The sequence below is a fragment of the Salmo salar genome, chromosome ssa11, assembly GCF_905237065.1.
Source record: "Salmo salar chromosome ssa11, Ssal_v3.1, whole genome shotgun sequence".
Lineage (NCBI taxonomy): Eukaryota > Metazoa > Chordata > Actinopteri > Salmoniformes > Salmonidae > Salmo > Salmo salar.
This window is the reverse complement of record NC_059452.1, coordinates 51,231,681-51,245,043: the sequence shown is the minus strand read 5'-3', so window position 1 is coordinate 51,245,043 and position 13,363 is coordinate 51,231,681. Positions and strand designations below refer to the sequence as shown.

At 41.9% G+C, this 13,363-nt stretch overlaps 1 protein-coding gene across 1 annotated transcript in view; it reads left to right on the top strand.

The window, feature by feature from the left end:
- The window catches only part of LOC123725250 (vacuolar protein sorting-associated protein 13C-like), a 33,351-nt gene that overhangs the window by 5,887 nt on the left and 14,101 nt on the right, over nucleotides 1-13,363 (top strand). The window contains exons 3-5 of the mRNA XM_045690387.1: nucleotides 1,022-1,064; nucleotides 11,574-11,669; nucleotides 12,238-12,270. Coding sequence (XP_045546343.1) covers nucleotides 11,582-11,669; nucleotides 12,238-12,270 — 121 coding nt within the window. The 5' untranslated portion in view covers nucleotides 1,022-1,064; nucleotides 11,574-11,581. The remainder of the gene's footprint in view (nucleotides 1-1,021; nucleotides 1,065-11,573; nucleotides 11,670-12,237; nucleotides 12,271-13,363) is intronic.

Sequence of the window (13,363 nt, the reverse complement as noted above, 5' to 3'; positions counted from 1 at the left end):
GTTGAATCAGAGTTGGAGGGTGAAGGATGGTGGCTGTAGTGTTGAATCAGAGTTGGAGGGTGAAGGATGGTGGTTGGAGGGTGAAGGATGGTGATCAGGCTGGTAGTGTTGAATCAGAGTTGGAGGGTGAAGGATGGTGGTTGGAGGGTGAAGGATGGTGATCAGGGCTGGTAGTGTTGAATCAGAGTTGGAGGGTGAAGGATGGTGGTTGGAGGGTGAAGGATGGTGGTCAGGGCTGGTAGTGTTGAATCAGTGATGGAGGGTGAAGGATGGAGGTCAGGGCTGGTAGTGTTGAATCAGAGATGGAGGGTGAAGGATGGTGGTCAGGGCTGTAGTGTTGAATCAGAGTTGGAGGGTGAAGGATGGTGGTCAGGGCTGGTAGTGTTGAATCAGTGATGGAGGGTGAAGGATGGAGGTCAGGGCTGGTAGTGTTGAATCAGAGATGGAGGGTGAAGGATGGTGGTCAGGGCTGTAGTGTTGAATCAGAGTTGAGGGTGAAGGATGGAGGTCAGGGCTGGTAGTGTTGAATCAGAGATGGAGGGTGAAGGATGGTGATCAGGGCTGGTAGTGTTGAATCAGAGTTGGAGGGTGAAGGATGGAGGTCAGGGCTGTAGTGTTGAATCAGAGTTGGAGGGTGAAGGATGGTGCTCAGGGCTGGTAGTGTTGAATCAGAGTTGGAGGGTGAAGGATGGTGGTTGGAGGGTGAAGGATGGTGATCAGGGCTGGTAGTGTTGAATCAGAGTTGGATGGTGAAGGATGGTGCTCAGGGCTGTAGTGTTGAATCAGAGTTGGAGGGTGAAGGATGGTGGTTGGAGGGTGAAGGATGTGATCAGGGCTGGTAGTGTTGAATCAGTAGAGGTGTGATAGAAGTTAGAACACAGTGTTCGAAAGTGTCTGCTGCTCTGCTATCTATGATCTATCTATGATCTTCCACTGTCTCCTTTAGCTTCCATTCAAGTGACTGAACTTAAAAGACATGTATGTTACTGGTCAAATGATGTTGATTCTGTTTCTGTTACAGAGTGAGCTGGATGTTCCATTTAAAGTGAAAGCTGGTCAGATTGGTGAGTACCGGCGGCAGCCCCCCTCACTCCACAGTTCAAAAGGATCTTATTTATTTTCTTCATGTTGTTTTCTCAAGTATCATTCGTAGGTCCACAGCCTTGGTATTGCATAATCAAACTCTGGGAGAACTCTGTGCTAGTGGCTCTGGTAAAGGACAAGTATTCAATCCATGAAGCATGACAACTCAATAGCTACAGTAGCTCCTGGGTCTTAGTTCAGAGGATTGTTCAGCGACTCTGATCCTGGGTCTCAGTTCAGAGGATTGTTCAGTGACTCTGATCCTGGGTCTCAGTTCAGAGGATTGTTCAGTGACTCTGATCCTGGGTCTTAGTTCAGAGGATTGTTCAGTGACTCTGATCCTGGGTCTTAGTTCAGAGGATTGTTCAGTGACTCTGATCCTGGGTCTTAGTTCAGAGGATTGTTCAGTAACTATGATCCTGGGTCTTAGTTCAGAGGATTGTTCAGTGGCTCTGATCCTGGGTCTTAGTTTAGAGGATTGTTCAGTGGCTCTGATCCTGGGTCTCAGTTCAGAGGATTGTTCAGTGGCTCTGATCCTGGGTCTCAGTTCAGAGGATTGTTCAGTGGCTCTGATCCTGGGTCTTAGTTTAGAGGATTGTTCAGTGGCTCTGATCCTGGGTCTCAGTTCAGAGGATTGTTCAGTGGCTCTGATCCTGGGTCTCAGTTCAGAGGATTGTTCAGTGGCTCTGATCCTGGGTCTTAGTTCAGAGGATTGTTCAGTGACTCTGATCCTGGGTCTTAGTTCAGAGGATTGTTCAGTGACTCTGATCCTGGGTCTCAGTTCAGAGGATTGTTCAGTAACTATGATCCTGGGTCTCAGTTCAGAGGATTGTTCAGTAACTATGATCCTGGGTCTTAGTAGAGTGACTGTAATGATAAAGAGAACAGAGTCTAGTTACCTACCCAGCAGCCCCTGTGTCTTAGTAGAGAGACTGTGATGAGAACAGATTCTAGTTACCTACCCAGCAGCCCCTGTGTCTTAGTAGAGAGACTGTAATGATAAAGAGAACAGAATCTAGCTACCTACCCAGCAGCCCCTGTGTCTTAGTAGAGAGACTGTAATGAGAACAGAGTCTAGCTACCTACCCAGCAGCCCCTGTGTCTTAGTAGAGAGACTGTGATGATAAAGAGAACAGAGTGTGATATGGCTGCTATTTGAGGATTGGTCAGTGACTCTGATCCTGGGTCTCAGTTCAGAGGATTGTTCAGTGGCTCTGATCCTGGGTCTTAGTTCAGAGGATTGTTCAGTGGCTCTGATCCTGGGTCTTAGTTTAGAGGATTGTTCAGTGGCTCTGATCCTGGGTCTCAGTTCAGAGGATTGTTCAGTGGCTCTGATCCTGGGTCTCAGTTCAGAGGATTGTTCAGTGGCTCTGATCCTGGGTCTTAGTTTAGAGGATTGTTCAGTGGCTCTGATCCTGGGTCTCAGTTCAGAGGATTGTTCAGTGGCTCTGATCCTGGGTCTCAGTTCAGAGGATTGTTCAGTGGCTCTGATCCTGGGTCTTAGTTCAGAGGATTGTTCAGTGACTCTGATCCTGGGTCTTAGTTCAGAGGATTGTTCAGTGACTCTGATCCTGGGTCTCAGTTCAGAGGATTGTTCAGTAACTATGATCCTGGGTCTCAGTTCAGAGGATTGTTCAGTAACTATGATCCTGGGTCTTAGTAGAGTGACTGTAATGATAAAGAGAACAGAGTCTAGTTACCTACCCAGCAGCCCCTGTGTCTTAGTAGAGAGACTGTGATGAGAACAGATTCTAGTTACCTACCCAGCAGCCCCTGTGTCTTAGTAGAGAGACTGTAATGATAAAGAGAACAGAATCTAGCTACCTACCCAGCAGCCCCTGTGTCTTAGTAGAGAGACTGTAATGAGAACAGAGTCTAGCTACCTACCCAGCAGCCCCTGTGTCTTAGTAGAGAGACTGTGATGATAAAGAGAACAGAGTGTGATATGGCTGCTATTTGAGGATTGGTCAGTGATGTGTGTATGGGCTGTATGTGAATTCTCCAGACTCGTTCGTTGCTCTCTCTCACTTCACTAAGCCACTTCAACTCCAGTGGTATTTCACTAACGAGAAGTGGACTCCCAAATGGCACCCTATTCCGTTTGTAGTGCACTGCTTTTGACATGGGGCCCATTAGGGGGTCTGGTCTAAAGTATTGTACTATAGAGGAATTAGGATGCCATTTGGGATGCACACTAAACTAAAGCTGAAGATACACTAGCAAATTTTGAGGCCATGTTGCAGAGCAATGGGCTTCCGAGTGGCGCAGCGGTCTAAGGCACTGCATCTCAGTGCTAGAGGAGTCACTACAGACCCTGGTTCCATCCCGGGCTGTATCACAGCGGTCTAAGGCACTGCATCTCAGTGCTAGAGGCGTCACTACAGACCCTGGTTCGAATCCAGGCTCCGGTGTAGGCCGTTATTGTAAATAAGAATTGTTCTTAACTGACTTGCCTAGTTAATGGACTCTAATGGGAGACGTGCTGTGCTGTGAGTAGATTTCTCTCCCATAGATATAGAATGACTAGAACGGGGATTTCCCCATTCCAGGAAACGTGTCGTGGTGGGTGGAGCAGACCAGCGGCCATATCGGGTGTACCTCGGCCATGAGTGTTCCAGTCAAATGACTGTGGTGCGAGGGGCTTTCTCCCTTTACTTCTAAGAACTAGTTGTGTCTATGGTGACGAGTGTCTTTCCTGACCTCACCTGACACTTTCTCTGATCATCCTTTAATGACATTAGAGAAACTACTGCAATCCAAGATGCTTCATATCTCTACTGGGGAAAGTGTCCACGCAGCCCAGAGATTTGTTAACAACACTGTGAGATGGACAGAGACTGTAGAGAGAGGACATGTAACGCTGAGGAAAGATGGACAGAGACTGTAGAGAGAGGACATGTAACACTGGGGAAAGATGGACAGAGACTGGAGAGAGAGGACATGTAACATTGAGGAAAGATGGACAGAGACTGTAGAGAGAGGACATGTAACACTGAGGAAAGATGGACAGAGACTGTAGAGAGAGGACATGTAACACTGAGGAAAGCTGGACAGAGACTGTAGAGAGAGGACATGTAACACTGAGGAAAGATGGACAGAGACTATAGAGTAGAGAGAGGACATGTAACACTGAGGAAAGATGGACAGAGACTGTAGAGAGGACATGTTACGCTGAGGAAAGATGGACAGAGACTGTAGAGTAGAGAGAGGACATGTAACACTGAGGAAAGCTGGACAGAGACTGTAGAGAGAGGACATGTAACACTGAGGAAAGATGGACAGAGACTGTAGAGTAGAGAGAGGACATGTAACGCTGAGGAAAGATGGACAGAGACTGTAGAGAGAGGACATGTAACACTGAGGAAAGTAAATCACCTACTTTCATTTACCTCTTAATCCATTTCAATTTACCTGAAACTAGTAAACAACTGAAATAGTTTGTTTCTCTTTAGACTCCCTTTATATGTTCTGTATCGGCTCATCTTCCCTCTCATCAGACTCTGATGTTGTCTGTTTCTGTTGTTGGTTAGTTAGTTAACTAGGCTTCTTGACTTTACTAGAATTAACTGGGAAGTAGACAACTGTTAGGTATTTAGTTAATATCTCAAAGACTTTTACTCTGAAACAGTGTTAACTTGTTCAGTTGTTAATAATCTCAGCTAGGTCCTTGGCTAGCTGGTTGTACCACAACATGTGAAGGACTCTCCCGTGTCTTTGTTACTGTAGTGTTTGACTGATATAATTGCATTTGACCCATTTTAATGTGTTACTAGTGGGTTGACAGCCACTTCTGTTCACTGACTTCCTGCCAACGGTATTACCACCGGTCTCTTCCCACAGCCGCTGTAGAAAACAACATTACATTACCACCTGTCTCTTCCTACAGCCGCTGTATAAAACAAGACTACATTACCACCAGTCTCTTCCTACAGCTGCTGTATAAAACAAGACTACATTACCACCAGTCTCTTCCTACAGCCGCTGTATAAAACAAGACTACATTACCACCAGTCTCTTCCTACAGCTGCTGTATAAAACAAGACTACATTACCACCAGTCTCTTCCTACAGCCGCTGTATAAAAGAAGACTACATTACCACCAGTCTCTTCCTACAGCCGCTGTATAAAACAAGACTACATTACCACCAGTCTCTTCCTACAGCCGCTGTATAAAACAAGACTACATTACCACCAGTCTCTTCCCACAGCCGCTGTAGAAAACAAGACTACATTACCACCAGTCTCTTCCCACAGCCGCTGTAGAAAACAAGACTACATTACCACCAGTCTCTTCCTACAGCCGCTGTATAAAACAAGACTACATTACCACCAGTCTCTTTCCACAGCCGCTGTAGAAAACAAGACTACAATACCACCAGTCTCTTCCCACAGCCGCTGTATAAAACAAGACTACATTACCACCAGTCTCTTCCTACAGCCGCTGTATAAAACAAGACATTATCACCAGTGTCTTCCTACAGCCGCTGTATAAAACAAGACTACATTACCACCAGTCTCTTCCTACAGCCGCTGTATAAAACAAGACATTATCACCAGTGTCTTCCTACAGCCGCTGTATAAAACAAGACTACATTACCACCAGTGTCTTCCTACAGCCGCTGTATAAAACAAGACATTATCACCAGTGTCTTCCTACAGCCGCTGTATAAAACAAGACTACATTACCACCAGTGTCTTCCCACAGCCGCTGTATAAAACAACATTACATTACCACCAGTCTCTTCCTACAGCCGCTGTAGAAAACAAGACTACATTACCACCAGTCTCTTCCCACAGCCGCTGTATAAAACAAGACTACAATACCACCAGTCTCTTCCCCACAGCCGCTGTATAAAACAAGACTACATTACCACCAGTCTCTTCCCACAGCCGCTGTATAAAACAAGACATTATCACCAGTGTCTTCCTACAGCCGCTGTATAAAACAAGACTACATTACCACCAGTCTCTTCCTACAACCGCTGTATAAAACAAGACTACATTACCACCAGTCTCTTCCCACAGCCGCTGTATAAAACAACATTACATTACCACCAGTCTCTTCCTACAGCCGCTGTAGAAAACAAGACTACATTACCACCAGTCTCTTCCCACAGCCGCTGTATAAAACAAGACTACAATACCACCAGTCTCTTCCCACAGCCGCTGTATAAAACAAGACTACATTACCACCAGTCTCTTCCTACAGCCGCTGTATAAAACAAGACATTATCACCAGTGTCTTCCTACAGCCGCTGTATAAAACAACATTACATTACCACCAGTCTCTTCCTACAGCCGCTGTAGAAAACAAGACTACATTACCACCAGTCTCTTCCCACAGCCGCTGTATAAAAACAAGACTACAATACCACCAGTCTCTTTCCACAGCCGCTGTATAAAAACAAGACTACATTACCACCAGTCTCTTCCTACAGCCGCTGTATAAAACAAGACATTATCACCAGTGTCTTCCTACAGCCGCTGTATAAAACAAAACTACATTACCACCAGTCTCTTCCTACAGCCGCTGTATAAAACAAGACTACATTACCAACAGTCTCTTCCTACAGCCGCTGTATGAAACATTACATTACCACCAGTCTCTTCCCACAGCCGCTGTTTAAAACAACATTACATTACCACCAGTCTCTTCCTACAGCCGCTGTAGAAAACAAGACTACATTACCACCAGTCTCTTCCCACAGCCGCTGTAGAAAACAAGACTACATTACCACCAGTATCTGGAGATGGGCTTTTTGAATGAGGTTCTCTCTGATCCACAGCTGTTGACTACTGGTCTGTGTATAGTGGTGTCTGTATATCTCCTACTAGCTAGACAACATCAGCAGCATGTGATCTGGTTGTGATTAACAAAGCAGGGAATTGGACCACTGTGACTTTGAGACTGGAGTTGTATCACTTGTCCCATGGTGGACCTGTTGTTCCTTATGAGGATCTCCACATCAATGCATCTTAACTGAGACACACATTCATTATGGATTTAGACTTCAGTCATGAGTCTAGATTAAAGCCTTCTAATTTAGGCCTAGTCTAGATTAAAGCCTTCTAATTTAGGCCTAGTCTAGATTAAAGCCTTCTAATTTAGGCCTAGTCTAGATTAAAGCCTTCTAATTTAGGCCTAGTCTAGATTAAAGCCTTCTAATTTAGGCCTAGTCTAGATTAAGGCCAATTTAGGCCTAGTCTAGGTTAAAGCCTTCTAATTTAGGCCTAGTCTAGGTTAAAGCCTTCTAATTTAGGCCTAGTCTAGGTTAAAGTCTTCTAATTTAGGCCTGGACTAGGTTAAAGCCTTCTAATTTAGGCCTAGTCTAGATTAAGGCCTTCTAATTTAGGCCTAGTCTAGATTTAAGGCCTTCTAATTTAGGCCTAGTCTAGATTTAAGGCCTTCTAATTTAGGCCTAGTCTAGATTTAAGGCCTTCTAATTTAGGCCTAGTCTAGATTTAAGGCCTTCTAATTTAGGCCTAGTCTAGATTTAAGGCCTTCTAATTTAGGCCTAGTCTAGATTTAAGGCCTTCTAATTTAGGCCTAGTCTAGATTTAAGGCCTTCTAATTTAGGCCTAGTCTAGATTAAGGACAATTTAGGCCTAGTCTAGATTAAGGACAATTTAGGCCTAGTCTAGATTAAGGCCTTCTAATTTAGGCCTAGTCTAGATTAAGGCCTTCTAATTTAGGCCTGAATGCGTTGGGTACTCAAACCCAATGTGGTTAATTTTGAACTAAAATAATCCTGGAGCTCAGGAAGACATGATCTTTGTCCTCTAGTTTAACTAGCCTATATAACAAATCTGTCTTGCCAACTCGTCTGATCATTGTCCTGTTAAACACCACAGGAGTTGACAAAGCCTGTACACTGAGTGTACCCCTTTTGCCCTCAGAACAGCCTCAATTCGTTGGGGCATGGACTCTTACAAGGTGTGGGAAGTGTTCCACAGGGATGCTGGCCCACGTTGACTCCAATGCTTCCCACAGTTGTGTCAAGTTGGCTGGATGTCCTTTGGGTCATTCTTGATACACACAGGAAACTGTTGAGTGTGAAAAACCCAGCAGCGTTGCAGTTCTTGACACTCAAACCAGTGCTCCTGGCACCTACTAACATACCCCTGTTCAAAAGGCACTTCCATATTTTATCTTGCCCATTCACCCTCTAAATGGCACACATACACAATCCATGTCTCAATTTTCTCAAGGCTTAAAAAGTAACAATATTTGGGAGATTTCGTTTTCATTTAACCTAGAGTGAGCGAGGGGGGAAAAGGCAATTATTGAACATGGGGTGAGACATTCTCACTAATTTGTAAATAAAGCCAGTTTGTTATTTTAGAAATCTTTATTTCTGGAGAAACCTAACTTCATTATTTAGCAGACATCACCTGCTTATATTCAGTCAACACATTTATCTTAAGAATATCATGGAACATAATTGAACATTTTTGTTTCTCCGTGCTCGTCTCAGAGCAGCGCCAAACTCTGCTGAAATAGACGTCCACAGTGGGAAGGCTATATATAACGATATTTTTGAGATTATTACGTTTTCAAAAAAAATAAAAACACTGAGTAATTTGTAATCTGAATAAAGGCCAGAATAATATTTATAAAGGCCAGAATAATACTTATAAAGGCCAAAATACAGCCTTGCTAATAGCCATAATGACGCTGTACAACGTGACCATGTGTTTTGAAAGAGTATTTTCCAGTAAGCAACAATTTCTTTCAATATTTCTGTAATTCAGTAATACTTATTCCCATAGTAATTCGTTATGGATCCATAACTAAATCAATATCTGCATTTTGAAAGAGTATTTTTATCATTATTTTATTAACGAAAGCATAAAGATGCAGATGAAGAAATACAGTACTGTACACTTTATGCGTTTACATTTGGATAATAAAGCATTTAAAGCATTTTGAAGATATAAGCCACCTGCATTTGTTTATTAGGCTACTGTGCAGTCTGACAAGTAAACATAGACTATAGTACATACTGTAGTAAACATGGGAAGTGTAATTCCTTACGTAAGGGAGAGCAGGCCATGTCCAGACTTTCTCCGTGACCTCAAGTACCTTCAATAATGGCTGTACTAGAGAATGCGGGCACGCGGGAGACCAGGGTTCAATTCCCCGATGGAGAGAAAAGAGTAGGCTGTACTTGTAAATAACAATTTGTTCTTAACTGATTCCATATGTGTTATTTCATAGTTGTGATGTCTTCACTTATATTGTACAATGTAGAAAATAGTCAAAATAAAGAAAAATCCTGGAATGAGTAGGTGTGTCCAAACGTTTGATTGGTACTTGCTTCATTAATGTGATTAATATGATGGTGTTTCTGTTCCAAGAAAAACTAAACACCTTCTGGTTTTTAAAGGTGGTTGATCCTTAAGAGGTTAAACAAAGCGATTATTATTAATTAATTAATTAATTAATTTAGAATGATATAAAAATCCCTTAGATATTCTCATAGATCCTAACAGAAAAATACCCTTGGAATCCCCTCCAATCCTCTAAATGTAATTATTGGCGGAGAGTCACGTCATTGAAAAAATATTTTTAGTATACTGTAGGCCTACCATAGGCGAAATGAGTATTGGTTAGACTACAATTACGGTGTGGAAATGTTATGCCCATTAGATATTCACTTAGAATCCTCCAATGCACTTATGCTGTAGTCTACTCCCGACCGTCACGTTGTACAGCGCCATATTTTCCATTCCATCCTCACGGAACTCCCTGAGGGTTTCGTTTTTCTCGGAATAGAAACACCATAATATTAATCAAATTAATTAAACCACATTTCTTAAAATCAATCCCATGTACTATGTTATTACCAAAAAAAGTTTTACATTTTAGAGTGGCCTTTTATTGTCCCCAGCACAAGGTGCACTTGTGTAATGATCATGCTGTTTAATCAGCTTCTTTTATATGCCACACCTGTCAGGTGGATGGATTATCTTGGCAAAGGAGAAATGCTCACTAACAGGGATGTAAACAAATTTGTGCAACAACATTTGAGAGAAATAAGCTTCTTGTGCGTATGGAACATTTCTGGGATGTTTTTGTTTCATTTCATGAAACATGGGACCAACACTTTACATGTTGCGTTGATATTTTTCTTCAGTGTGAAAAGAAGATGGAGACCAAGCTATAGGATGTTAAAAGCTATATGACTCAGGTAGCGCTGGCTAACAATACCTAGGAATAAAATAGATAATTGTAGTCAAAGTAATGATATAATACTGCACAAAATAATATTGTGATTTGTAACTTTATTTAAAAAAAAAATAAAAAAAATCCCCCTATCTCTACAGTTAATAAGTCCCGATAGAAAATAGATGCTGTTTTTGCCATTTTTAATGAATGGATGTTTTGAAGTTTATTTTATTAATTACCAGCAGCACAGTGTTAGCCCCACATTGAATTAGGCCCCAACTAAATCCAACAGGCGCCTTTGTTCTTAACTGACTTGCCTAGTTAAATAAAGGTAAAAAAAAAAAAAAAATGTCTGTCCTTTTATCAGTAAATGGATTGAATAAACATATTTTTATTCAGGTTTTCCCACCAATCCCAGCAAAGTAATTATGATGCCATTCAAAAGGTGTCTCGGCAGTCTGTTCATCAGACACTGCTGATGGTGCTGCCTGTTTTAGAGCTGTTATGTAGGTTGTCATCTGAAAGACGGTGTCGTGGGAACTCAAAGGTCTTTTTATGAAGGAAAAGATGCTCAGCCAGAAAAATGGGGCCAGCTATTCTTGGTGTAGACTACATAGATTCAATCGATCAGAAGCACAAAGGCGCAACGTAATCAAACGACAACCACCATGAATGAATTGACTCAAGCTTTATATGGTAGACCAGTATATCGGATAGCATAGTTTGTAGTTAGACAAGTCTAAAGAATACCATGAGGTAAGGTTATTAAATAACTCAGATGTTATTGTAGTTAGACAATACAGAATACCATGAGGTAAGGCTATTAAATAACTCAGATGATATTGTAGTTAACCTTACCTCATGGTATTCTGTATTGTCTATTAAATAACTCAGATGTTATTGTAGTTAGACAAGTCTACAGAATACCATGAGGTAAGGCTGTTTTAGTTTAGTTTATTAATTTGACCATTTAAAAAAAAAAACAAGCACACATACAACTTAAAAGCCAAACATACACATGAATAAAATCATGGAAAGATGACACACAATAAAGTCTGGGACTTATTTCCATTGTGGTCATCTTGACACAAGATGGCTGGACAAGATGGAACACACTCTGTTAAATAACTCAGATGGAACACACTAGGTTAAATAACTCAGATGGAACACACTATGTTAAATAACTCAGATGGAACACACTATGTTAAATAACTCAGATATGGAACACACTATGTTAAATAACTCAGATATGGAACACACTATGTTAAATAACTCAGATGTTATTGCGTCTTCTTGACTTGAGGATCTTGTTGTTTTTCAGGAAAACTGATGTTGAAGATCCCTTGGAAGAACTTGTACAATGACGCTGTAGTTGCAACGTTAGATGGTCTGTATCTGCTGGTGGTTCCTGGAGCAAGTAAGGATAATTTTATACCCTCTATTTTTGTGTTCTATGGCTCTAAATGATTCCTAATGATTCCTAATGATTCTAAATGATTCCAAATGATTCTAAATGATTTAGTGTTGGCCTACATCTAGCCCTACATGCCAGTCTCATGAATTGATTCATAACAACACTCTTTGAGATTTGTGACACTTGATTATAAGACTTGTAATACTGTCCTGTAGACTGTTATGACAATGTAATATTGTCCTGTAGACTGTTATGACACTGTAATACTGTCCTGTAGACTGTTATGCCACTGTAATATTGTCTTGCAGACTGTTATGCCACTGTAATACTGTCCTGTAGACTGTTATGCCACTGTAATATTGTCTTGTAGACTGTTATGCCACTGTAATATTGTCTTGTAGACTGTTATGCCACTGTATTATTGTCTTGTAGACTGTTATGCCACTGTAATATTGTCTTGTAGACTGTTATGCCACTGTAATACTGTCCTGTACTATAATGAGTTACAGTGGCCTCCAGCCATCAAAGCTCCTTAGGAAGCTATATTTCAATGGCGCTATCTGTGTTTCAGCTGCGTCTCAGTTACGTACATGTCCATACAATGGTAAGAGGATCCTCCAGTCTGGGTTCAAGGTGGTGGACTGAGACCAATCAAGTCTCTCTCTCTCTAGTCTGTGAATGTACTCTTTCTCCTGTGAGAACACTGGGTTCTCCAACTCCTGTCCTCGAGAGCTTCTGTGTGTGCAGGCTTTCGTTCCAGCCCTGCGGTAACACAACTGAATCAGCAAATCATGGCCCAGACTGAAATACCTTCATTTGATTTATTTAAATCAGGTGTCCTAGTGATGGGCTAGAATAAAAGCCTGCACGACCGGTTTCTCCCCAGAACCAGACTATACCGCTAGTCATTTCAGCTTGATGATTTAACACTGCTACTGTGGTATTAGAATGGTTTGTATTGTGGTTTTATTCTGGAATCTTCTGAGCTTCTCCAGACTGTTTTTTTTTGGGGGACTTTTTTTGATGTCAAGGTTTTGTCTACAAATCAAATGAATAGCTGAGTCAGATACTGACGCTATGACAGTTATACGGTACCTGTATATCCGTTTAAGTCTTTATCTGGCCCTCTGATTTGTGGACTTCCATTAAACACCAGCTCCAATCTACTAACAGACAGATAGTGTTTACGTCCTTGGATGGTTATGGGGTCTATACTTCCATTAAACACCAGCTCCAATCTACTAACAGACAGATAGTGTTTACATCCATGGATGGTTATGGGGTCTATACTTCCATTAAACACCAGCTCCAATCTACTAACTGACAGATAGTGTTTACATCCTTGATTGGTTATGGGGTCTATACTTCTATCTGAAACACAAGTCTTCTTTCTGCAAGTTTTAAAAATGTCTCATGTTTTTTTTCGTGTCTTGTTTTGAGTCATGAAAAATAATAATCTGGACGTTTCAGTTAATCAGGAAGGTTTTTCAGATATAATTTGTTGAATGGAATGGAAATTGCAGTGTCATTTCACATTCAATTGCGACATTACATATGCTTATTTTGACCACTTTCCTTACATACCAGTAGGCTGCCCCCTTCAGGCAGTAGGCTGCCCCCTTCAGGCAGTAGGCTGCCCCCTTCAGGCAGTAGGCTGCCCCCTTCAGGCAGTAGGCTATCCTCGAGTCTCTAGACTG